The 27,958-nt window shown below is 41.1% G+C and overlaps 1 protein-coding gene across 1 annotated transcript; it reads right to left on the reverse strand.

Moving 5' to 3' along the window:
• Positions 1–1,477: 1,477 nt before the first annotated feature.
• On the reverse strand, positions 1,478–27,958 carry EGLN3 (egl-9 family hypoxia inducible factor 3). The gene is made up of 5 exons (XM_054448795.2): positions 27,223–27,958; positions 8,318–8,437; positions 6,294–6,430; positions 4,213–4,286; positions 1,478–3,177 (listed from the first exon to the last, which is right to left on the reverse strand). Exons 1-5 carry the CDS (start codon positions 27,577–27,579, stop codon positions 3,146–3,148), a joined length of 720 nt encoding a protein of 239 aa, XP_054304770.1. The 5' UTR covers positions 27,580–27,958; the 3' UTR covers positions 1,478–3,145.

Consider the following 27,958-nt stretch of genomic DNA (forward strand, 5'->3'; position numbering starts at 1 on the left):
GATGGTGAAACCCCGTCTCTACTAAAAGTACAAAAATTAGCCAGGTGTGGTGGCGGGCATCTGCAATCCCAGCTACTCGGTAGGCCGAGGCAAAGAACTGCTTGAACTCGGGAATCAGAGGTTGCAGTGAGCAAAGATCACACCACTGCACTCCAGCCTGCATGGCAGAGCAAGACTCTGTCTCAAAAAAAAAAAAAAAAACAGTTTATTTCTATTCTATTCCAACAATAGTTTCTAACCACCTTACTAACCAACTCTTCATGCCATTCAAAAGATTCAAGACTGAAGCTAAGTCAATGTTGTATCATTTTAAAAGTAACTTTACTAAGAATATCCCTTCTGCTTGTCCTCGTAGTCGATCAAATATATAAGTACCTGACATATCCAAACTCCTATCTTATATAAACTGCTGACCCAGCATGGCATTTCCCATCATTGCTTTCTAAAACACAGGAAATTTCAGTACTGAATAGCCAAAAGAAATTAGGACGACCCAGCCTCTAAAATACCTGAGTTAAAGGAAAACAAAATCATGTCTGAATGGATAATTCATGATTCTGACAGTCCAGCATTTAATGGTATTAACTACTCTACTAAGGATCTATCTAATGCACTTACGTAAGACTTTTTATTTCCATGAAATTGGATCTTTGGTTCAAAATTTAATCTCCTACCAAGAACTCTGGGCTATATAAGTGACATAATGGTGAGGTAGGCTCTTAATATTTCATTGCCGGGAATATAAATGAAATTGATCAGATTATTTGCCAAATAATGTTTCTTTAGCAGGGCTAACTCCTCCCCTAAGTGGACTGTCAAAGAGAGGAGCAAAAAACAGACTCTTGGCATTAAAGTTGTATTTTCCAGCTTAATTTTCCAGGACTCAAATTGAGCCATTAAAAAAAAAAAAAAAAAAAATCAGTGCACATAAAAAAAGTGCTTTGTTAGCTTATAGGACCTTTGTCTGGAAGGAATAAGCAAAGCCTTGGAGGTCAGATCTTTTGGCATATTGACTAAAATGAAAGATACAAGACATGCTTTTGGAACTATATAAGCCTCCTTCAGAATATTGTCACTATCATTCTTATGACATTAGTAATAATGAAAAATATATAACTACAATTTTACAGAATACAAAATTCCTAATAAACTTCGTCCTTTCTTTCCTATTGAAATTTTTCAAAATTGTTGGAAAAGGGGAATTTACTCTGTCCTATCTGAGACTAATGTTATTTTACTAATGTTGTTTCCAGGATATGGAAGGGCAAAATATAATTTGTTCAATTTTCAGATTCATAGTGGTCAGTGAATGACCTATTCATGCATAAACAAATATGAAGCAACACTATGACCAAAGCTTTCTAAAACTCTTAGCGTAAATGTATAAGTCAACAATGTTAAAAAGATGTGTGTAAAAATTCTAGCAAGCCCTTCCTGCCAAAGATGGAATATATTAATCAAACCATTAGAATGCTAATGTAGGAGATTGAGTTTATTCAACAAGTATTTACTGAGCCCTTACTATGTTCCAGGCACTATTTTAGGTGCTTGAGAGTATGTTGCATTGGTTAAAAATATACAAAATTCCTGTCTTCATTGTGCTTACACTCCAGAGAAAGGATACAACACAATAAACATCATAAGTAAGTAAATTACATAGTAATTTAGAAGGTGATAACTATTACCATACAACAAAATAGAGCAGTCATTGAGAATTAATGGTGACATGTCTTATCTGGAAATTTTCCAAAACCAGAAGAGGAAAAAGTAAACTTCTATCTTGGAAGACTATATATATATATATATCCGTACATAACAAAGGAAAATATTTCTGGCTCTTTAATGTTCATGGGATTTTCAAGCAAGAAATTAAAGGGATTTTTAAAACATGAAAGTAATACTGAAAACTAGGAAAAGTAGCTTTTGCAAAATACGTGCTCAATACCAAGTTATTGAGGCAGTGCGATCTGTGCTTACTGCAGGAGTAGGAGCTTCCACAGTTCTAGCAAATTCCATGATTCTGGTCATACTGCCAACCACAGTGGATCTGGAGAGCCAAGTGGGCCGAAGAAAGGCTGCTAGGGACAGACGAGAACTCAAATAGCTTTGAGATTTTTTTATTTCCATTTCCTTTTTTAAAATACAGCACCCTGCTTTTTTTTGCGTTAAAGGGTGAGCTCATTAAAAAGGAAAAGTGAAAAAAAAAAAAAAAAAAAAACAGGAACACCCACATTTCCAACTCCACCTCCCCTCTCAAATTGTTCAAGATGCACACATGTTTATTGTATATCAGTAGACCTAGCTCTTTCCACAGTTATCAGTGGTTAACACAAAACTACCAGGGATATATTTTTCCTTTCATTTAAATTCAAATTCCATTCCAACAAAGCAAACAAAACAACTAATGTCTAGTTTTTTAGCTTCTGGGGAATTAGGTTCCCAGGTAAGAACTGAAAATGGAGAAAAAATTGTGTTGCCATCTTTATTCAGAAAGTCATTATTTTCAGCAAAATGGGGCTGAGGCAGAAAATCCAGGTTGCAGGACTGGGAAAAAAGGAGTGTCTGCCCCATGGGACACTTATAAATTGTTCACTATGACAGCAGCCCTTTCTAGAGGTATTAATGTCATTAGGTTGTGATAATTCTCCAGAAACCCCAACAGCCCTGGATTAAGAACATCTGGAAATTGTTCAGATGACACAAATTTCTCTGTTTCCTGCTGTTAAGGCTTCCATGATGCCTCTCTGTGGCATCTACCACCTCCATTTTTTTCTTTTCAAACCTCCTCCTTTCAAATCAGGAAGTATACATAAAGTGCAAGTAAGGTTCATTCCCTCGCTGTGCTCCTAGGCTCTTCTCTTGATAGCATTACTGAATCTATCAGGTAAACCACTGGCCGAGTAGGATGTCTGCAGGAATTTCTGGAGTTAGCAAATGAGTTCATCAGGCAAAGAGAGTATCTGAAGATCAACACAGTCTTGGCAAGAAAGCATGAAGTACCACACACAAGGCAGGGATGTGAAGGATGCAAGAAGTAGCAGGGAGATTGTTGTCACTGAAGAGGCCATCTTTGGATCTCAAAGAATTTAAGAGAATTTGGGAACCATTACTAAAATGAACAAGGCCAGCAGATTTCAGAGCACGGTCAGTCTTCAGTGAGGGCAGATTCAGTTTTCCCTGGGTTGGGGACAGAAAGGAGAATAAAGAGGGTATGGAGTCAGCTCTGATGAGTTTTATGTCACAAATGTCACCAAAAAGCCTCCAGTAAACACTTCCCATCTTATATAAGCCTCCTAATAGAGCTCTGCAAAAGGATTCTCTCTTGACTTTGCAATGGGATCTTTCCCATATGCCTCACAGACTATGGAGGAACTTTGGGTTTTCATCCAGCATTGGCACCTCTTGGGCTAATGCTGAGCATAAGTTGTATGAAGTGTAGCCTCACTCACATATTAGAGTTAAGCAGTGTAGGCCATCTGGAAGAGAAAACAAACTGAGATTTCCTGGGTGCAATTTGGAGACCACTTTGGTATTTGAGAGGTATACAGTCCAAATGGGTTATGGGCTAGGCAATATTATATATGTCTCCTTACTGCAGGATCTCTTAGGGCCTTAATTTAATATGCTAGTGAGCAATGTGACTGTTTAAGGCAGGCATACAGCATGCAACATTTCCCACATTTTTGGGACCAGGAATTTACCAACTTGGCAGGATTTGTGTTTTAATGCAACGTATTTTGGGAAATGCTGCCTTCTAATACTGGTTGGAAGGGATAGGAATAGTGCTGTTACATTCATTTTATATCACATGAGCCCTGCTGTTATACTGAGAGTCACAGTCTCACCCAATATAATAAATTTTGCCATCATAACTAGGTTCCATTATATTTCCTTTGCAATATGCCAAAAATCATGGGCAAAATTTGATGTTACATTTCACTGGTTAACATTAATAGGAAAAAGTTAACTATTTCCCATATATCATAAACCATCATACATTCAGTGGGCATTCTCAGGGGAAGCCCCTTGCATTGTTTCTGATTTTTCTAAGAGCCCTAAGGCCAAGGTTTCAGGATAAAACCCATCAAGATGTCATTATATATAAAGCTAAGCGGTAACAGATGGAACAGAGCATGTTTAAAACTATATAAAATTGAATAAAATTCAAGGATTAACTTGATCAAAAGTCACAGAAAATTATCAAACACATACTAGTTAAATTCCTGAATTTCTTTTTGGCTTCTGCCCTTTCTTCAGCATCAAAGTACCAGACAGTCATAGCATATCTGTGAAAGAGAAGCAGATATAAGGAAAGAGGTTTAATGGTACTACTAGAAACACAAATGTCCTATAAATCTCACATTAAAAGTTTTAAAGTTTTCCCTATTATTAGAAGTCTACCCTGATTTATTTATTTTATTTTATTTTTTTTATTTTTTATTTATTTTTTTTTTGAGATGGAGTCTTGCTCTGTTGCCAGGCAGAGGTGTGATCTCGGCTCACTGCAACCTCCACTTCCCAGGTTCAAGTGATTCTCCTGCCTCAGCTTCCCAAGTAGCTGGGACTACAGGTGCACGCTACCACACCCAGCTAATTTTTAAATTTTTAGTAGAGATGGGGTTTCACCATGTTGGCCAGGATGGTCTTGATCTCTTGACCTGCCCGCCTTGGCCTCCCAAAGTGCTGGGATTACGGGTGTGAGCCACATGCCCGGCCTGTCTACCCTGATTTTAATTTAAAATTAACTTCTCTGGTTTTAATTCTATTTCAGTGTAATAAAATGCATAAGGAATTCCAGGTATGTGCCAGAAATTATCTTGGGCATTAGGAATTCAAGTGACCCTGTGATCAGATCTTCCTCTGCGATCTCAGGCTCAAAGTAGGGGAGACAGGTGATTTTGCAATAATGCAACAGGTAAACATGGCCTCTACAGAAAGGACTAGAAGGGAGTCATTCTACTAAATACTGGGAGACCCAAGTTGGTGGCGAGAACATAGAGAAGAGATGACATTTGAGTGAAGCTTTGAAAAACGACTTATGTAAATCACAGTATGTTTAAAACTCTTGGCTTGCTTTCTTTAGTTTTGGACATTGAGGCAAAATTGCAATTGAATAATAATAATGCCCCAGAGCTTTCTGCTGCATCCCCACTAATTTGCTTTATCCCATTCATTGGATAGACTGTAATGGGAGCCATTTCATGCTTGGTTTTTTTTTAAAGTTTCATTTTGTAATGATTGTTAGCTACTGAAATTTCTATAGCACTTGAGTTTTTTTCAAGGGCCTTCTCATCAACATTTGCTAATGTTTTCCCTGTAAGGCCAGTCATCATGAGATTGGGGAATAACCAAAGACTTCTGCCACAAACAACAGGGTTTAGTTGCATACCCCATAAAACACAAAAGCTGACTTCAGTGGTAGAATTCGTTCCCTGCTCATCTAGAAGACATTCCAATTTGGCAGTGGTAGAATTCGTTCCCTGCTCATCTAGAAGACATTCCAATTTAATTAGGCTTGTTAGGGTTTAATCATCATCCTACCAAAACTCTCTCCCCCTGCCCCTGAATGCTAGTCTCAGTATAAGCTGCACTCCATAGCCCTCCAATGCTGCCTGGCTTACTGCTTTAGACACAGACAAAGGTAAATGAAGAACTGAGAATGAAGATTTTTATCAAGATTGTCTAGATTGGTCCTAAACAATACTAAGATGTTCAGTTACTCTGAGAATCTTCAATGTGCACATGATAAAGAAAAGATTAATAAAACATCCAACTGTTGGACCATGGATACAGCAAGCCCAAGCCAATTTCAAACCAAGGAAAAGACAAAAAGAGAAAGTCAAAACAAATTACTCTTTCTTTTCTCAAGGTTCTTTCTCTGCTTGCAACTAGCGGCTTGTAAACTCATCCAAAGTAACCAGACAGAATTCCTGATATGTGACAGCCAACATTCTCTAGGCATAGTTCAACATTAGGTTTTTTAAAAAAAGGGAAAGAGAGATAAGAGAAGGGAGGAAAGGAGAGAAGAGAAAAATACTTTTGAGAAATTGGAATCCAATATGCTCACCTAATAGAAAACAACTTGTTAATAGTACTTTCAAACTGAGGTTAGCTTTGGTATGCTAAAGAATGCAAAGTTTCCCCTTTAATTTTTGTAGACTCCAAACAAGTTTGCTATCAGCTATGGGGTGTGGTCAATCCCCCACATGCACAGGACACACGTTTAGAAAGTTCTCTGGAACTAGGGTTTGTACAACAAGCTCCAGAAGAGGAATCATGGCTCCGGCTGTTACCTGGTTGCATAAGAAGGCTGCACTTCGTGTGGGTTCCTGCGATCTGACCAGAAGAACAGGAGTCTGTCAAAAATGGGCTCCACATCTGCTATGAATGACTTCCCCTCTGGAAATATCCGCAGGATCCCACCATGTAGCTGAAAAACACAAAGAAGGGGGATTACTTCTTACCTCTCATGTAGTTTATCAACAACCATATTTCAGCCCCATTTAGAAACATGCCATCTGCTAACCACCACTCCAAATGCATGGTACCCCAGATTTTTACTTCAACCTCATAGTTTGTACCAATTTGAGATGCAGTTTCACTCTTGTTGCCCGGGCTGGAGTCCAATGGCATGATCTCGTTTCACTGCAACCTCCGCCTCCCTGGTTCAAGCGATTCTCTTGCCTCAGCCTCCCAAGTAGCTGGGATTACAGGCATGCGCCACCGTGCCCAGCTAATTTTGTATTTTTAGTAGGGACGGGGTTTCCCCATGTTGGTCACGAACTCCCAACCTCAGATGATCCACCCACCTGGGCCTCCTGAAGTTCTGGGATTATAGGCATCAGCCACTATGCCCAGCCACTTTGTACCAAATTTTATATCAAACTTAGCTAGAGATATCTCCTTATTCACCTTAAACCAAAAAAAGCATTCCCACCCCCCACAGACATAAAGCCCATGGACGTAAAATAGAGTACTATTAGATTGAATCATACAGATTTGCCAATATTTGAGTGTTTTTGACTTAAAAAAAAAAAATACCCAGCAATCTCACATGGTTCCAGCTAACCATTAACAACTTTCTAAGAAAATCATCACATATAACTTCCCCTTCAATTAGAATTTACAGCTCTTCTGAACTCCCTTAGCTCCTACCTGACCTCATTAGTTGGAAGTTACATGCTCTTTTTACTGAACTTTCAGACCACCTAATCTGCACCTTTTATGACATATACCACTCTCTTCCTTGAATTATTATTATTTTTTACATGTCAACCTATTTCATCCTACTAGAATAACCATATTCAGAGTAGAATTCAGGCCTCACACGTCAATGTTGCTTCATAATACAACGCCTGACACTAGCAGGAATTCAAATATTTGTTGAATGATTCCAGACCTTGCAATTTATTATTACTAATCTGATAACTTTATTCTCTTGTCTCTATCAGCACCTCTCAAGATTTTAAAGGAGACCTAATGGATGTATTCCAGTCATGTTACCAAACAGGGAGAAGAGATAGGCCTTTTCACTGATTCAATGGTTTCCCAAGTTTTGTTTTTCTGTCTCTGGATAAAATATTATTGCTTTATGACAGCCAGTATTTGCCTAATGAACAGGAAATTGAGATGCAGAAGGTTCAAAAGCCAAATAAGCTTGAAAAGTTATCTGACTTCCCAGACTCCTAAATCATGCTTAACTTTCGGAAAGCATACCGAGTCCAGACGAATGTCTGTAAGCATGGAACCAGGCTTCATATCTCCATCTATCTATAAGTTCTATAATACAGAAATAAGCCACCACAAAGCCTTTGGCATTCACAAACCATAGTAAGCCATGGCAAGCAGCCATCAATGAGACATACCACCCCATGGGAGAGGACTGTGTGGGAAATCTCTCTTGGGGATGGTTTTATATCCTACAGTTCTATTTTTGTGGAACTTTCTCAATGCTGCTGCTGGGAGGGAAAAGTGTATATCCTATTCTGCATTGAGAGTCAGAACAACTCTGAATTAAACTGAAAAAAATTAATCCTTAATCCTAATATCAAATTACCTTCCCTTCATCAACCACCCTTCCCAGAGGTAGGGTTAATAATCACCCTACCTATCCCCCTCCAAATTAACTTCATTGTTTTCTTCTTAACAACTTTAGGACTAATTCCATTGTCGCAGGAGGTTATGAAATGGAAATAGAAATGTTTCATCAGTGGGAGATACAGCAACTATGAACTCAATATAAACTCTCCTCTAAGTTATCTGAATCATTTTCCTATAGTTTCTAACCCCACGCTCTACTCCTGTTATTCAAAAGTACCTTGGCATCCCAATTCTTGTTCAGATAGTAGATGCAGGTGATGCAGCGACCATCACCGTTGGGGTTGTCCACGTGGCGAACATAACCTGTTCCATTTCCTGGATAGCAAGCCACCATTGCCTATGGAGAAATCCCAAGAAAGCTGGTTAACAAAGCTGAGACAGACAATCTTCTCCTCCCACTGGTGAGCAGATAAGTAACACAGTCTCCTTGGGTGCTATGTGACATTTACAGGTAGTTGCTGGCTTCTTAATTTCATGTATGGTACATAAATTTGGACTCTTCTGTGCATAAGACTAATGGCCAGGTCATACCATGGCTCTGCCCAGTGGAAAGTGGTTCAACAATATTCCCATAGTTCTAGAACATTTTACACAGTCTTTCTTAAAGTAACCTATCTACATGCCCTATTTGCATAACCTATTTGTATGCCCTGCCTTTCTTCAATACTCCTTTTTGGAAAAGCAGTTTCTCATTTCCCATGCTACAAAATCAGAGTCACTAGGTGTGGAGTTTAGGGATTATGACTGTTTAGCAAGTGCCCCTGAATCACTCACACTGTTTCAGAACAATGGCTAAAGGTACTTGCATACACAAAGTGACAGAACCAATCACCAAAGGAGGAAAAGGTCAGGCTTACTCAATAAAATGCTTAGCATAGAAGGAATAGAGAAGATCAATAGGAAGCTGCACCCTAACTTGTTAACATAGAAAACACAGGGAGATTCCTTTCAGGAAAAAAGCCATGCATGTATCTTAATATGTGTCTTCTTCCTGATAATTATCAAATCAGGTGATAATCTGAAGTTCTCTTTGTCTAAGTGCTACCTGTATCAACCAGGTGGAAGAATAAAGTAGAAAACCATACCAAAAATCCTACTGAAAATTACTATTAGAGAAAACAAACCTCTAATTGTTCCATGGGAAAAATTATAACACAGAGTGGGGAGGGGGAAATAGACAGCCAGTTATTTTCTTCACAGGATACTGCCAAGTTTTAAAAATATTTTTTATAGGGATGCAGTAGGTGCAAGGAAAATATTGGAACCAGCAACATAAGATGAGGACAGGGATTTTTTTTCCTGTTCTACTCACTGATGTATTCTTAGCACCTAGGACAGTGCCTGACATACAGAAGGTGTCCATCTAAAATGTGATAAAGAAATCAATGAACTAGTGAATGGCTCTTTCTCTAAAGAGTAAGTTCACATTTTACCTAGATCAATAGCTATTTCTGTCATTTTAAAAGACCTATCTTCAAATATACATGTAAAGATCCAGGCCATATATTTCCTGATAAATGGCAGCGTTGCTTCATTGGTAAAATGACTGTTTGAGTAGAGCCCCAAGCTAATGGGCTAGTGGTTCAATGAATCAACTTCAACATGGCTGCCGAGTCACTCTCAATAGTAGCATGAAAACATGGAACTAGGCATCACACACCTTGCATACCAGACCGACAATAAGGCTGAATAGTAACTTGACTTTACAACAGTTTTAAAGCTTAAATCACCATCTCTTTCAAACTTCATATCCTCACGCAGCAAACAATCCCCATATCCTGCCTTTGAACATCAAAATGTCAATGTGATGTCATCCTTAGAGCTCAAGTTAGGCTGTTAGCTTGAACATCTTTCAGAAGGTGAAACTGTGAGGCGACGTCAGCAATAAAGATTTAACAAATGATGGTACCACTAAGCGAAGCACGGCTTGAGGAAGAGTGATAGGTAGCAAACAGAACTGATGGGCCTAGCAAGAGAAGAAGAGATAAATAAAGTCACCTATGATGACTAAAGAATTACCCACCCCTGGAAGCAGCTATTAGGATTATAAGAGCTACCACAGAGCTAATAATGAAAGTCGCTTAAGCCACAAACAATTACAGGCTGGATTCCCTATTATCTCAGGCTCCCCCCACTGAGTGTGTCTGAAAAGAAAAAGTATGACATCAATGCTATAATCTTATATGCTTCAACAGCTCTTCTCTAAGGAAAAGGTCAGTGGTCTGGAGGCCTGCCATAGTTCACTCTGCAACTAACTGTGATCCCAGGCTGTCTCTTTCCTATAAAGAGGGGATTGGGTTACACAGCTGTCAAAGGCCCAAGAAGATCTAAGACTTGATCTAAGCATCAACCCTTGAAAAAGCAACATAGTTCTTCAGGTCATTAAGGAGTGTTTCTCTGCCTCAGAACTCAGCTCAGATTAAAATATTGAAAAAAAAAAAAAAGATGGATACAAACTCACAAAAGTAAATCCTCTACTAAATGCTGCATCTATAAAACACACAGAGACAAAGAGCCAATTCCAGAGGACTTACTATTAGGACAAAACCCCTACATGTCAGCAAAGTATCTGACTGCTTAAGGGGGAGGCAAAGAGATAATTTTTCTGGCCAGAGTGAATATTCACCGTCTCTCCTGGTTCCAGAAACCACATGCATCAAGTTGGAAACAATGGAAGGAAACCATTTCGAGCATCAGTGGGCCAGTTGAGGCTACATTCGGCCAATTTTACCAGTGTGTTTTCTGGATGAGTGCCATAGGAGATGGGTCTTTGCTTGGGCACATTCCCAACTATTTGCTCGTCTTTGACAGGGTCTAAAACCATGAGGCTAAGGATGCACCGAGAAGCAAGCCTGACTTCAGTAACTAGCCATTCACTTCTGTGCCAATTTGTGCACGGGGCAGTAACAAACTCCGGAAGCAGATCAGTCCAACTGAGTTGCTATCTAAACCTCATCAAGCCGGGGAAGGGATTTAGTGTTTAACAGAAGAGAAGCCTTCAATGCTTTATTGTTAAAAGAACGGGCCAGAGTAATTTAATGATCATATAACAAACATGCCAAGCAATAAACTGACACATATCAAGAGGATGCCTACTTTAGTACAGGTTTTTTATTTTCTAAAACTTCCTGACTAGATTAATATTTGAAGTTTACGCAAGTTTAACACATTAGTGTCATCTACAGCAGCACATACAGTATAGTCCTACAGTTCTGTTCTTGGATATGCTGATAAATCTACGTGTCCCCTTACACATTTACCGTTCTGTCCACTGACATTATATAGTGTACCCACCCACCTCCCACCATCCCCATTCCCAGAGGCCTCTCCTTAGCTCTGTAGCAATAGGAAATGAGTGGAGAGGTGAATCAGGCGGGCCCAGGCTGGCTCTAGACCAGAATATGTGCTCTAGAGACGTATGCAGCCATGTCCAGACAACAAATGTATATGTATTCTTTGAAGATATACACAGATATATAGAACCGTAACAGTCAAAACCCAGTATAAAAAAGTGGTCCCCAAATGCCACAGGTAGAAAAGAAAACAGTGGTTCTGTTAAGAGTTACCAGTGAGCTGACTTCATAAAAAAAAAACCGATCTCATCAAGTTCAAAGGTAAAGTTGAAAAATAAAAGTCCAGGATTTCCATTCCAATGCCTAAACAGAATGCTCTTGAATGCCATCAACCGCAGCTTGACTGCATGTAAAAACCATTTCAAAAACTTGGCATCAGTGACCTCCACCATCCACTCAGCAATGATGATCATTTTTTCAGACCCACAGGTGAGAAGGGGGTACACCCACCCTGCAGTTAGACTTACCACTTCTCTACTAACAGTTGCAACATGTATTTTCATAGAAATGTATTTTACATTGCTCATGATTTGAGACAGATTCGCTAGTATGACTCAATCTTGAACAAGTTATAATAAAGTGGCATTTTATACAAAATTTAACTCACCAAATTAAAGTATTAATTAGATCTCATTTTATTTGCAAAATTTGCAATAAATGAAAATCCATTGTTTAAGATTTGTTGAGAATAGCATGATTTCAAAACTGTCTGGTTGAAGGAGCTTTAAACTAGTATTCTGATCTACCGACAAATGCTAGATCCCCTCTAGCTGCTAAGTAGAAATACCAGCCAACCTTTGTAAGGATTCATTTTGAATTAGGCATGCTCTTGGGCAAAGCATACTGAATAAAATGCAACCTAAGTACAGGACAATCTGCATTTAACTTATTTACACCTTGGTTTCTTCATCTGTAAAATGGGTTTATGAAGACTCAGGGTGATAATCCATGTAAAATGCTTAATGCACGGCCTGGCACACACTAAGTGCTTAATAAATGTTAGCTATTTTTAAAGTTGATGTGTTATGTTTGTTTCCCCTCAACTGAAGCTGTAGAATGTCTCTTCTTCAGAGACCCAATTCTACTTAAGTGTTTTGTAGTTTTGAACCCAGGACTGGCAAACTAAAATAGCTTTCCATGTTTGCGAGTAGCAAATGATTGAAGCCAATCAGGTACACATGAGTCAGAACTCGTGTGTGTTATGCCACCTACGCTGAGGGGACTTGCTGTTATTTTCAATGAGAGCAAATCTTCAGATTTTATGAGAGTAGCAGGCAATCAGATTTTTATGTAAACTCTTGAATATTGTTGATCCCAACTTTTTAATCAGGGCTATAAATAAATACACACACACACACACAGACATATATATATATATATATATACACACATATCAGGCTATATTTTGAGATCACCGTGTGAGGACTTCCAAGAAGTAAAGCTACTTTGAGACAGCTGCTGAGTGGGCACCTTCCCCATCTCTCTCCACCAGACTCAAACACATCCTGTCCAAAGACAATGCCTCATCCTGAATGCCATCCACATTCCAATTGCATCCTCACACCTCGCTCCATCAAGTCCGTCCCCCATGTCCACCCAGTACAGAGCAACAGAGACCCAGGATCCTTCCCTTCTCCACCATAAGGCACAACGACACAGGCACAACAACACAGACAACTAGATGTGTAAAGAGTTGGGGGCTGGGCGCGGTGGCTCACACCTGTAATCCCAGCACTTTGGGAGGCCAAGGTGGGTGGATCACAATGTCAGGAGTTCAAGACCAGCCTAACCAACATGATGAAACTCTGTCTCTACTAAAAATACAAAAATTAGTCGGGCATGGTGGCGTACGCCTGTAATCCCAGCTACTCAGGAGGCTGAGGCAGGAGAATCGCTTGAACCTGGGAGGCGGAGGTTGCAGTGAGCCGAGATTGCACCACTGCACTCCAGCCTGGGCGACAGAGCGAGACTGTCTCAAAAGATATACATAAATAAATAAATAAATAAATAAATAAATAAATAAATAAGAGTTGGGAGGAAATACATGAGACCATGCACCTTCTTTTGCTTGGAAAAATAGCCAAGCAACTCATCACAATGTAGACTGCGATAGCTGAAGTTTTCTGGCCAGAAATGGGTCTCATTTACATTCGAGTGACAACAGCCTAGGTGACAAACTTGCCAATGTTTTTAGTCAGCTGTGGGTAGAGGAGCTGAAGGCTACACTTCCAGGGCTATTTTTCTACGTGGTTTATGTTCAGCACAGATTTTAACACACACCTTGACTGCGGCCAGTGAGCAGGGCATCCCCATGATCACATACTTTAGGTCCTGCCTTCATCAAGGCACCCTGCTGATGTAGGGGCCCCATTTGGTAATTCGTCTGAGGGAGGGGAAAGGGGATTAGTAACTGGAACAAAGGCACTATATGTGCTAGCAGCAGCTCTAAAACTGAAATTCTCCTATTTAAAAAGAAAGAAAAACCAAAAAAACCTTTAGGTATTCAAACTGCTATACGCAGGCATACTGGAGGAAAGGCTGGAGAAAAAAAAAAACAAAACCTGAAAGAGACATGCTCTTTACAAGTTTTATTTAAAAAAAAAAAAATCTAAAGACAAATTAAGCCAAAATGTCCAATTCCATTACTTTCCACTTGGCTCTGACAAGGAGTGAGAGAAAAGAACTCAAAAAATCATTTGCAACTTAAATCTGGAGGACATGAAAAGCAAACTGGAATTACTACTTTAGCCTTCTAACATCTCCCTTGTTCAGGGATATGTGACCTTCAAGGACATCTTGTGGGATCTACTGTTGTCAAGTAAATTAAATTCCTACAGAACAATGTTCACAGGGCCTCTTTACAAGACGATGGCAACTATGCAAAGCTTTCTCCAAGTTTTAAGAAAATGTCACTGACACAAAGTTCACATTTGCTGCCAGCTGGTCTTATCCTTTATATAGAATTGAAGAAAAAAGGTCTCAATGTGATGATGAAGCAGTGCTAACTTGTAAGTATTAAAAGTGCTTTAGAATTTTTATACATTCAAACTTCACCTAGACAGGCATGAAGAAAATAGTTGTAGCAAACGTGAGCTCTTAGAAAAGTAAGAAATTTTGTGTAAACTGTCATCAGTTATCTTGGCATCTTGCTGGTTATCTTTGTTGTTGGTTAAGAGCAAGCCTAGCCATCCTATTTCCTGACTTCTAGTGCCTCTAGTTACAGACTGATGTAACGAAATGAGGGGGAAAGAGAAAATACACTTTTGGTGGGCCATAACACAAGCTGTGTCCAGCCACCACGTTCACCTTCCCAAAGCTTCAGCATCTCACCAGACCATTTGGAAGATTCAGAATACCAGACAAATACCTGTCAGGTAGGTAATCCTTTCAATAAACCCCAAATTATTCATGAAAATGTTTTTTACTACTCTACTTCCACAATGCAGACTACTTCTGCCTTCCTCATTTGTCCTAAATCCGCACTAAAAATAATTCCTCTCGCAGAACCTACTTACCCAGAACACTGCTACACATGACCTTCCTCCCAAGGTAGAACAACGGTTATCACGTACCTACACCTGAATTTTCTAATATTGTAGAAACTTCAGAACTTCTGAAAATAAAAAATAAGAAGTCATAACCGACTCTCGGTTGCTTTAGTGAAGTGGGTCTGCCCACACCCTCCTGGTCAGGCGAGAGCACTGTGCCTGAATAGCAGAGAATTTACCATCTTCACTTCAAAACCTGTCCTCAGATGAACTTGGTCCTAGCTTCAGGATCATTAACTACCCAGAGTGTGGAAGTATCCATCTAGTTCTCCTGGGTCAGTGATGACAGTTCTACCAGGCACAATAGCCCTTTGAGATTCTTACATTAAAAGGATGTAAGAAATATGCACGCACACACAGAAGTCTGCACAAAATTCCAGGGGGTTCAAAGGCCTCTAAAGTTGAACTGTGCGGGATCAAGATTCTATTCCAGGAGATCCCGCATTTCATGCACGACCTTCTGAGTGAATCGCCCTCCCCCAAGAAGCCACTGAAAGGCTCAGAGGCCAGGAATTTAAGAGACTATTGTCATTCCTTTCTGCATTGTGGTTAATTCTTCTCCTTGGAGGGGATTCAGCCAGAGCCCATGCAATTAGGCACAGTAAACAGGCCCGGCAACATCGCCATATTAATACAGGGTGTTTGGGTTTGGGCAGGCCGCCCTTCCCGTGGAGGACTGGCTGTAAGCCAGCAGGGTGATGGCTGAGTGACAGGGCTACGTGCGCTGCGTGAGGGTGGCAGCCAGCCCACACCCGAGCACACCGCCAGGCAGCCTGAGCTGGGAACGGACACTGGGAACCATCCCCCTCCCCCATCGCTACCCCAGTCACCAGAGAAATGTTTTCAACCGGGCTTCCTCACAATTATAAAATCAGCAAAGGTCAGTCCAGCCCAGGGATAAGGACATCAAGACGCATTTAACCATTTCCTTTCTGATGCCTTTCCCCAAATATTAACAGCTGCTGTTTCCTGAGAAATCGTATAGCCGGGTGGCATTTTGCACATATCTTGTTTAATTTCCTGGTTACTGGGAAGGTGAGCAGCAGTGTGTGCCCTGAGTCACACCGCTCCAAGTCCTTGGTAGAAGTCATTAACCCTAGAAGTTACCCTATGGACCTAGAAGTTATCACAGGTATTTCTATAGAGAAACATAATATTCAACTTCCTTTGATATGAGAAAACAGCCTTATCAGAACAATAAAATATCACCTATGGCTCTCTGAAGGCTTGGAGCATAACAGAGACAAGGAATACTTGTGACTGCAGGCCCATCAGAGAATGGAATATTTGAAATTTTCATCTGAACTTAATCCTAAAATACTTAAAGAATCCATAACTCAAAATAATTGGTAAGACAAGACTTTAATAATGGATAGTACATGAAAAGACTTTAATAAGGGATAGTACATGAAAAAACGAAGTTACCAATCAAAATGTCATAAAAAATGCCTTGAAACAATCATCTTAAAACAGGAGAAACCTACATATGCATTTCAGCACTTGGAAAAACAGATCTGCTGAATGAAAGAAATGACACACAGCAAGTTAGCGTAGATTAGAACTCATGAAATTCAGTGGCTATATTTATTTACTAAACAAACATTTGTACAGCATTTACTATGTGCCCGACACTGTTCCGTGTGCTTCACAAATCGGACCTCCTTCACACTTCCTAACAACCGCATGAGGTAGGAACATTATCTCCATTGAGGAAATGGAGGCACAGAGAGCTTAGGTAACTTGCCTTTCTGAACCCAGCTGGTCTGACTGAAGAGTGTGAGGTCTTAAGACATGCTTTACCAACACAGTTTATCTAATGTCTGACATTAGCAAATTCACCCCCACCTCATTTTTGAGGGAACTAAGATCTTTGGTTCTACTTGAAATATTTGACTCCACCTACCTCATCCTTGCCTATCACCCTTCCAGAGTGATAGAAAAATCACAAAATACAAACAACTGCAAGAATATTTTTTAAAAGAGTGTGCTTGGTATTCAGTCTGTAAACTCAAAGATCCAAAGGGGGAATTTTAACAAAGGCAAGAGGACAAGAAAATTGACCCTACTTGTCCAAGTCGTCTTGTCTTTGCTTTGGTTATTCCCAGTGCAGGTCAACCTCAAGCCCACCATAAAATCTCCGTAGCCCCTGCAGGGCCCACATGGGCCTCAAATGCAGTTGTCTTGCCAAAGGCCAGACATTCACCTCCATTTACCGTTAACAGGAGGGAATTGGTTCCAAAATTTGCTTCAGTTCTAGTTCTGGAAAATTAAATATGCTGGTACAAATAATAGGCTATAAATGTGAACTAAAAATCTGTTTCGTTTTTTTTTTTTTTTTTTTTTAGTTTTAGCAATAAATAATCTAATGTCTGATCAACTGACCTCTGATCAGTTAACAGGGAAACTGTAGGAAGATACGCCACCATCCCTATCTAATCTCTTCTTAATGCATTAACTTTACTCAATGGTTCTCAAACTTTAGCATGTATGAGATCACCTGGAGAACTTGTGAATTTCTAACTCAGGAGGTTTGGGGAGAAGATGAAGAATTTGCATTTACTGCATGTTTCCAGATAATGGTGATGCTTCTTATCCAGGGACCACAGAGAACCACAGCCCTTATATGGCAAAGTCGAGAGTTTTTGTGCAATGCCTCACCCTAAATGATAAAGGTAAAGAGGAATTAGTCAACTGCCCTAGTTAATTTGGGGAGCTGAAAGTGGGTGGGTAGAGCAGTAATGAGGAGAATTACTCTGGCAGTTTCTGGCATCAGCTTTGCAGTGTCATTCCCAAAGCTGGCAGGAAACTTTCCAATTGTAACTTTCTAGCATTGCTGTTTTGTGTTGGGCTCTGCCTCTGAGGATTACTGTCATATCAGCGCTGGGGTTGAATGTTGGTGTGAGTCTACTCTCTCCAGGAATCAAATAAAAGGCACTGAAAGCAACTATATTCCTTCTCAAATGGAAATGTCATCTCAATTTTAATTCCTTATAATCCTAGAAGTAGACATATAGTATTATTGTGCCTATGTTATAGATGACGAAAGTGGGCTCAGAGAACTGACTTACCCAAGATCATAGGAAGATGAAATAAAATCTGAAGTGTCCATCCTACTGTCAAGTGGTAGGTGCTGACCAAATTTAAATTCAAAAATGAAACAAGTATCTAACTCATCCATGAAGAAGTGGAAATGGAGGACCATGAAACTTGCCAGGGGCTGAGCTAGGACCAGAACCTGGGGCCCTAAGCCTCATGGCCCTGGCATCTCTGAGCCAGACCTGTAGGTATGAGCTGCCAGGATCCAGGTGTGACTCAGGTATTTCTAGGGTGAAGCCTAGGATTTTGAAACTGAGAAAAAAAAAAACTTACAAAGCTAAGGTCCTCCTTTGAGATGGTCTCACATAACATGTCACTCTAATAAAATATTTAAATAGTTAGGCATCAAATTAGAGACTAAGCTGCAGCCACCCATCTTCCCCCGTCATTCCCCTCCACCCCTGCAAAAAAAAAAATTCTAGCTTTTTTTTTAACCCTCAAATATCCATCAAAATCAAAGTTCCTTTTGAAGATGAAATTAAGCCAACAAACACCTATGAAGTATAAGGGACTGTTCTAGGCACTAAAAGTATATACAAAGCTTAACAGTCTCTGCATTCAAGGAATTTCTAAGCACATGGTGGGCAGCATAAACAGCCCAATAAATCCATGTACTGGGCAGCCTGGATTGAGCCACCGCCGAGTTCTGGGGAGCAGAAGGGAAGACTTCAGCGAACAGGCACTAGAAGGTGGTAGAGATGGATTTTTGATGAATGGAAGACAATGGGGAAGCTCATTATGCCTGGCAAGTTAGTTTCTAGCATTTCAGGGACTGGGAGGAAAGGAAGGCAGTGGTGGGAAATCAAGTGTAGAAAGGTCAGATGTGGTCAGATATAGAGGGCTGTCAAAGGTGGCTAAGTTTACAGTCTTTACAGTGTTGTATAGCAGATAATGAAGAAAGAACATGGTTGGATTTTTGGATTATTTTAAGCACGGAGACCACATGATTAGAATTGGGTTTGGGACTACTACACCCTAGCAAAAGTACATAAAATGGATTACAGGGAGAACAAGAACCAACGGCGCGTGATTTATGGTTACGGTAAGTTACTTTAAAAAATTTCCCCCTCAAGCATTTTTCTACTAAGAAAGGGCCCCTCAAGGATTTTTCTACTAAGAAAGGGAAGAAAATTTAGTTTAAAAAAAAAAAGACAACTTGAGGTTCTATAGTGAACCTAAAAAGTAAAACTAAACAAAGAAAGCACAATAGGCCCTTCTCTAGCAATACTGCATGTTCTCGCCTGAATCTTCAATATTTTGTGTTTAAAAGGGGTTTTGTTGGCCTGGCCTGGTGGCTCACACCTGTAGTTTCAGTATTTTGGGAGGCCTGGGCAACATGGCAGAACCCCATCTCTATAAAAATAAATAAAAGGGTCCCAAACAGTATATCTTTACAGCTTCCAAGCAATGCTCAAATGAAATTATCCTGACAACTTCAAAAAGATGGAACTTCAGGTTCTCATATTAGAATAAAAAATAGATGTTATTGACACCTGGAATTGAGTTTTTCATTTTGTCTTCTTCCCACTGACAAAGAATTGAGGTTACTATCATATTATTTGATTCTTTGTATTCTGGAATTATTTTTGTATGGCAACAGTAAGTATTTTGGCCTCATTTTGGAAAGAAAAAATAATGTTTAATATGAGATAGGCACATGTACTCCAGAACTTGAGAATCATTGTACCTTCTAAAGAATCAAAAATTAGCTTGATTTAATGAGGAGGTACCGACACTGTACTGAACATGGAGAACACTAAGTAACAAGGTACCAAATGAATCCAATACAAGATCTGAAAGCCTGCATTATACACCAGCAAACCCAGGGTCTGTAAGGCTGGGATTGTGTTGGGACCTGGGCAGGAAAACATGTAGTCACTACAGACTCACCAAAAACAGGGACAGAAACTCACCCACAAATCAATATCGAAACAAGATGCAAAATTAAAGTAAGTGTCATACTGGTTTAAGATGGAAATAATCGAGAGAAAGGGGGTACAAATTCTATGTATAATTAATCAAGACAACTAATCTTGCTTGGCAAACAGACACACAGCACTGAATCTGAGCCAAATCAACGGCTCCTGGCAATCTGCCAAAGCTGAACTCCTTAGTCTGGCATCATAAAATGATTTGTCTGTTGTATTTACAATTCCAGTGCCTCTGGATTCAGCTACCCACTGGGCACCCCGGCAGATGCCCAGCAAAATACATCTGAACTATCATTACTGTCAGAACATGTGCATTTGACAAACACTAGAGAAAAGCGACACCCGTTTCTTAGAGCAATATTAGTTAACAACTACAAAGTGCTGCTACCAAGGAATTGTCAAGTCTGTTGCCGTAATAATTAACAAAAAATTAATAATCTTCTCCATAATGTTAACCTGCAAGCTACTCCTTGGTCTTCAGTGGGCACGGATCAAAATGTAATTTAATTTACCTAGGGCTGCAAAGTTGGGTCAAAAGCAGAGGCCTTGCCAAACCAAACATGGCCCACAGGTGAGCAGCCTTCCAAGCTTTATCCGGAAGTACACAAGATGCTGGCAGTGCTTAAACTCTACTCATTAGAGGTTGGGTAGAACTCCACCCTGACCTTTAAGCTTCCTCAGAGAAATCTTTCATACATGGTGTGGTCTTGGGATAGGGTCATAAAATGGAGGGCTGTTTGTTACTTATGAAATTACAAGTTTTTCCAGCCAGATTCAGGAATCAGGAAAAATTTTACCAATTTTGCTTGAGCTGAAGCAGAAAGGTTAGAAAGGGAAATCATTCATGATACTCCAAAGCCTAATGCAGAGACAGGCTTGCATAACTCCACTTAAGGGTGTTTATCAATTTTCAGTCAGAATTATATTTAAAATTCGCAAATAAAATGGTGATGCCACTGAATTAACCTACTGACCCTGGTCCCAGTCTGTCTGACTCATGGACCAACCCCAGCCAGTGTAGCCCCTTCTCTATTTTTTTTTTAATTATTATTATTATTTTTTTTTTGAGATGGAGTCTTGGTCTGTCGCCCAGGCTGGAGTGCAATGGTGCAATCTCGGCTCACTGCAACCTCCACCTCCTGGGTTCAAGCAATTCTCCTGCCTCAGCCTCCTGAGTACCTGAGATTACAGGCGCAAACCATCATGCCCGGCTAGATTTTGTATTTTTAGTACAGACGGGGTTTCACCATGTTGGCCAGGCTGGTCTCAAACTCCTGACTTTGTGATCTGCCCACCTCGGCCTCCCAAAGTGCTGGGATTACAGGTGTGAGCCACTGCACCCGGCCACCCCTTCTCTATTAAAGTACATTTTACCCATCCCTTCCCAAGGATCTGCTCAAGATATCATCTCTCCAAATATGAAAACAACTACTGAATGACTGAGACATTGGATAGATGTGATTTCTAATATCTCTCTAGCCCTAAAAACCCATATTATTAACATCCTGGATAGTTTTGATCACTTGTTCTGGTTGCTTCATTTTAAGTTAACAGAGAAATTGGAGAAAACCCAAAGAGAAACAATGACCAATGAGCGTAAACGTGCGCTTTTTAACCAGAAAAAGAGAAAGAGTTGGTGACAACCACTGCACACTACACTCAACTCTCAGCTTAGTTCTTCAGGTGGTTTTATAATCACTGGGCACTTCCCTTCCCCATCCACGGACAAGTCTCCCACAGTGTGCAGCACTGAGCGATCTGTGAATGAATTAAATCGATATCCCCTTATTATCCACTTCACTGAAGCAGATAAGGTTATAGTGAAGTGGCCAGTGGCCCAAAATTGAGCAAAAGAAATTACAAATTAAACACACACACCCTCCTGCCTTCTTTGTTTCCAAGTGTCATTCACAAAATAGACAAAAAACCCCACGAAAACTTGCCCATTGGAGAGACTTGTTTCTCTGTCACTGGGACTGTGTTCTGTAAATTATTACTGTGGAGTAATTTCCTTCCTCCAGGAGCTAAGTTATTTTTAATACAAAAGCTTTTATAGGAATCCCTTACATCCTTACAGAAAGATGATCCAGAGCTTCAAGCTCAGCACTCCTTCTCCCCAAAATACCTTATTCACAGTGTTCCAGAGCTTCAAACTCAGCACTCCTCCCCCAAATACCTTATTCACAGGTAGATTTTTAAGATTCTAATTGCAGAGATATCATTTATGGTATCCAGCTCTCAAACTCTGTGCTCTAAGAACTATAACTCTCATGGGCCCTGTGCCAGACTACGGCTGATAGATCCCTTGAGCCAAGGTGAGACAATCAGACTTTCTCCCAGGCGATGAAAACAGGGATCCAGGAATGTTACTGAAGTCTCTGCTCACCTGCAACTAAAGGCTGAGATGGCCATTGTGGGGCAGCCATCTTGAGCCACGTGCATGGAAAGGCAGCAAAAGCTGGATTGAAAAGAGGATAAGAAATGAAGAGCAAAAGCAGGGAAGCAAAGATGGAGGTCATGAGGCTCCTGAGAAAAGAACACACCAGGTATCCTGGATGTTAAGGACTTTCTGGTTCCTAGTTCATACCTCGAAGCTTCTGAGAACCCTGACTGCATTTCTTGCACTCGGATTCTGCGAGATCACTTCATAGTACATTACTTCATTTTTCCCTTAAAGTAGTTTGCAACCATGATAAGCTCCATTAAATAATGTATATTCCTGACCTCACATGAGAAGGGTGGGCCAAAACTGTTATTGCTCAACAGCAAGGAATAAACACACCACCTTGTAACACATCTTCTTTTATTCATAAATGTTTTGCTGTTTCATCATTCCTCTTTATTGTTTCCAGGGGAGGACCAATCTGTCTGTTCACAATGCAGTCCTCACAATGCCATCTTCATCTTCCAGAGCTAGTCTGGTCAGGAATCCTAGGAACAAACCCTATCAATAAATGTTTTCCTAAAAATAACAGTAGAAGCCAGGCACGGTGGCTCACACCTGTAATCTCAGTACTTTGGGAGGCACCAAGGCAGGCGGATCACCTGAGGTCGGGAGTTAGAGATCAGCCTGACCAACAAGGAGAAACCCTGTCTCTACTAAAAATACAAAATTAGCCGGGCGTGGTGGCGCATGCCTGTAATCCCAGCTACTCAGGAGGCTGAGGCAGGAGAATCGCTTGAACTCAGGAAGCAGAGGTTGTGGTGGGCCAAGATTGAGCCATTGAACTCCAACTTGCGCAACAGGAGCAAAACTCTGTCTCAATAAATAAATAAATAAAAATAACAGTAGGAAAACTGTTCTCTATTTTTTTCTTCAAATGTACTCAACTGACCCACTTCAATGTTTGAGGGTTTTCTTAAGCCTAAGAATTAGTCAAGTGTGAATGAGACCATCCTACAATTCAAAGTATACGAAAGTATAAATTCGTTCATCATCGCACCACCACCCCTGCACAGTATCCCACACAGGCTGAACACTCCATAACATTTGCTGAATAAATGAAAGGTCGGAAGTAGGAGAGAATAAAAGGAAATAACACAGTCTCTGGAGTTAGACAAATCTAGGTTAGGATCCCAAATTTCCCCTCTGGAGACTTAAAACACTGATGAAGGCTCGGAATTCTGCTAAAAATTTCATAAACATCATCTTATTTAATGCTTCTTCCTCCAACAGCTCTAAGGCATTATTTCCTTTCATTTTGCACCTGGTATAAACCAAGCAACCTGCCTAAAGCCACAAAGTTAGTAACACTGAGCCTAAGCTCCTAGCCCCCACTTAAACTGTTTCTTACCACTGACTTTGAAACTTTGGGCACAATATTTAATCACTCAATATGTTTAAGACTGTGTTTCTGAAGATTAAGCAAGATAGTATTTGTAAAGTACATAGCACAGTGCCAGACAATACAAACTGCTCAATAAAAGGTAGTTCTTATTATTAGAGTCACTAACTAGTGAGTCTACAGTGAGCTGTTTGAAGCAGACGGACTTTTGGTTCTAAAAATTATACATTCTCTGGAAAACAGCCATTTTCAAGATCTAGGCAGCCAAAGAAAAAGGAGCAAATTATGACCAATATTTATCTTGGATATGGTCTAAAATCTCCAAAAGGGAGTAGCGGATAAATCCTTTGCTAGCCTGAAAGCAATGATCATGCTTGAAGTTAGGGGGCGCCATACCGCTGTACATTACAGGAACCACTTCCCAAGGGGTCTTCAACACCCTTGGATTTTTCTTCAGCAAAGATGAGGTAGATAAATTCTGACCATTAACAACTTTCTTGGCAGGAAGCGGAACCATCTAATATTTCTTTCTATATTCTTCCACAATTTCAATTTTAGATCCGGTGTATCTTTCTGTTTTACTCCCAATATCTTTGCTATTGCTTCATTGAGACAAAGGGCAATATTATATTATTCAATGATCTTTCAAAGTTTAGCAAAGAACAAAAAAAAAATGAAATTTGGGTAAGTGCATGAATAAGCATAACCTCAAGAAATTTAAAGTAGCTAAAAAACAATTGGTCTAAAAAAAGTACATATTGGCGATTGTTGAAATTGGGTGATGGGAGCCCATTATATTAGCCTCTTATGTTTATGTATGTTTGAAAATTTCCTTAGTTAAAACTTAAAAATAAATTTAAGGGCCAGGCACAGTGGCTCACGCCTGTAATCCCAGAACTTTGGGAGGCCGAGGCAGGCGGATCATGAGGTCAAGAGATCGAGACCAGCCTGGCCAACATGGTGAAACCTTGTCTCTACTAAAAATACAAAAATTAGCTGGGCATGGTGACGTGCCTGTGGTCCCAGCTATGCGGGAGGCTGAGGCAGGAGAATCACTTGAACCCAGGAGGCAGAGATTGCAGTGAGCCACTGCGCTACAGCCTGGTGACAGAGCAAGACTCCGTCTCAAAAATAAATAAATAAATTTAAAACTTTAGTTTTTCTTGAAAACATGCGTGAAAGATGAACCAGTAAACTGGGTCTCTATCACCGCTCTGGAAAGCAGCACAAAATGAGGAGCTCAGTTGAGGGATAAAAAGTGAGTGAAGAAAAAGAAGGATAAATTAAGGTGAAACCAACATAAATCATGTAGAAATGGAAAGTGTTTCTACGATGACTTTAATAATGAACTTCAAACAAGAAACCCAAGACCACAAGACATCACTAAGGAGACTTCTGTATACAAGCAAAGCACACTTAAAAAAATTTTAACTACACTAATTGTTTGCTCAAGCCTGGTTTACATTTGGTTCTAATTGGCCAGGGAATATTCCAATCGAAAGGTGATTTATCTAAAGGGCAGGGAGCTTTGTGACAAACCAGCCAAAGTAAACCTGGAAATCTGGGCGTGGGACGGATAAATTTTCTTTTCAACTCGCGATCACCTTCTGACAGGGTCACCTGAAAAGTTTTTCATTCCACCAAAAGATAACCTAAAATTGATGAATCATATCCACAGGATCTTTCTTTCCCCTACCCTAACTTACACAGTGTTTTTCCTTCCATTTGAGTTAAATTCTAGTCTGAAACCCTATCCCTATCCATTAAGTCAAAGCTAAATAAAAATATTTAACTTTCAATGTTAGTGGCCTCTTTCTATACGAATTAATCCTGACCTCCCTCAGAGCAAATTCTGCTCCTACAATGATGAAGAAAAACTCCTAACACCTAAATTTACAAGAAACATTCAAAAACCCAGTAAGAAGCCGTCTGCTCTTCCAGGTAGAAACTACCAGCATCTCAGCAACACTGAGGCTGACCCTTCCCCTCCCCGACCCACCTCCACCACAGAAGACAGCAAGGTCATTTAATGCAAAAATCAAACTAGTCAAAGACAAATGACTAATCCACCACCAACATGATGGAAGAAGAATGAAGAAACACTTTAACATCAATCTTCTACAGAGTTCAGCTAACGCGGATTTTTTTTCCCCAAAGTAAAATTTAGAAAGCACTATCTTCTAAGATTTACTTTACTTGGGTGCATTAATAACGATGCTTTCAGATATTCTATTCACGGCCTCTTGGCTTGGAAGTTGTACAGCAAACTATGACTCCCCACTGCACTCATCCACCTCCACCCCTTCACTCCCACACGTTTCCAATCCTCACCACTTAGCCTTTATTCAGTGTTCCTCTCAGCGTATTAGAGAAATGAGAGAACAATGGTCTGTTTTGAGACAGGATCAGTCTTGAGACTGATTTGAGAAATACTATATTTATTGTCAAAGAATGGTGCATAGGTGAGTGTTCCATCTTCACTCTCCTGCCGGTATACTCTGCTTCGCTGTTTCAGTAAGAGTTTTCCGGAGTTCTGAACGTCCCTTGACCACGCCATAAGACAAGCGCAAGTCACTCAGAATTGCCACTGGAAAACTGGCTCAACTATCATTTGAGGAAAGACTGAGAAAGCCTATCCCCAAGATAAATTACCACCCAGGGAGTCACTTCCTGCTATGTGAACAAAAACCCGGTTTCTTTCCGGAGGTGCTTGACTACTCTCTCGAGCACTTAACTGGTTGTTTTGACTGGACTTTGCCATCAATTCATAGTTAGGAAAAGGAAGGTGGTGGTGTAGGGCTCAGCATCAGGAGAGAATTTTCAGTCAAGAAGATGGTCTAACAATGTGCTAGGTCCCAGAGGGCAGAAGCAGCATTCAGAAGTGGAGTTTTACCCTTTCACACCTGCCCAACTCCACAAACCAACTGCCACATGGCAAAATCACAACTGCCTCCAGAATTCTGAGTGCTTTTGTAGAAATCTCTTCTGACCACAATGAAGGGCAGTATTAGGTGGCTTTAAAGTAGGCATTTAAGATCACGAGGACACGTGTGTCTCAGATGATACACAGTGTTTCTAATACCCTTTCCCTCCTTTGCATCTTTGGGAACCTCGTCTTAAAATCGGACCAGAGCCACAGCTTGTCTGGCTTTTGTCACCCACAAGAGCCACTATTTCAAAGTCAACAGAAGGTCATCATCATGGTTCACCTGAGCCCCTTAACGTGGACTTTCGCTCAGAGGAGCTGGGGCGAGGGGTGGGGGGAAGCAGCGAGTAGAGACAAACCAGGCTGACTTCTCGGTTTAAAAACAAAGTTCGCTTACAGCCCTGGGAAGTCGACATACAACGGACTCCGAGTGCCTCCCGTCCCCGCGGGGGCAGCTGCGGCAGGGCGCCGAGCGCGTCCTACCTTAGACCTCTCCTTGACGTAGTATTTGCCCAGCCGGCTCCCGCAGTAGAGGACCAGCCTGTCGATGAGGGACAGGAGGAAGCTGATGGCCTCGCAGCCCTCCTCGTTGCCCCCGATCCACGTGATCTGGTCGCCCCGCAGGTGTCGCTTGGAGACGCCGGCGCGCGGCCCCGCCAGCTGGCCGTCCCGCAGGGCCCCGGTGCAGTGCAGCTGCTTGACGCGCTCCAGGACGCAGTCGCCCACCACCTCGCCCAGGAAGTTGTCCAGGTAGCAGAAGCCCACCTCGTGCAGACAGGGCACGATGTACTCCAGGGCAATTTTCTCCAGGTCCAGCCTCATGATATGTCCCAGGGGCATCTCGCCCGCAGAATCGAGGTCCGGGATCCCCAGCGTGCAAACAGAGAGGGAACGATCTACACGAGCGCGAAGCCGAGGCGCGGGGAGCGTGGCCCGGGGTTCAGAAACCTGCGGCTGCCACGGTACCCGAGCCGCTGCAGCGTTAGGGACAAGGGAAAGTTTCTCGCAACTCTCGGGAGAAGGGATCCGCGTTCGGGAACCAGCGGGAGTGGCGCGGAGCTCCACGACCCGCTTCCGGACTGGCCCGGCGAGCAGTGCGGCGCGAGGAGTCGGAGGGCGCCTTTTGGGGATGGGAAGCCACCACTGCCGCGACTGCGGCCAGACTCCGGGAGACGCTGAGGTCCGGCCCTTAAGCCGGCCGACTTCGCGCGTCACGGGC

Source organism: Pongo pygmaeus, chromosome 15 (genome assembly GCF_028885625.2).
Source record: "Pongo pygmaeus isolate AG05252 chromosome 15, NHGRI_mPonPyg2-v2.0_pri, whole genome shotgun sequence".
Lineage (NCBI taxonomy): Eukaryota > Metazoa > Chordata > Mammalia > Primates > Hominidae > Pongo > Pongo pygmaeus.

What these genes read in the sequence shown, in the direction of transcription:
- EGLN3 (XM_054448795.2), bottom strand. Translation starts at nt 27,579, where the DNA reads ATGCCCCTGGGACATATCATGAGGCTGGACCTGGAGAAAATTGCCCTG. An exon ending in CAGCCTTCTTATGCAACCAG is followed by an intron (nt 4,287 to 6,293) that starts GTAACAGCCGGA and finishes TCTCTTTCACAG; the next exon opens with ATATGCTATGACTGTCTGGT. An exon ending in GAAATTCAGGAATTTAACTA is followed by an intron (nt 3,178 to 4,212) that starts GTATGTGTTTGA and finishes TCCCCAACCCAG; the next exon opens with GGAAAACTGAATCTGCCCTC.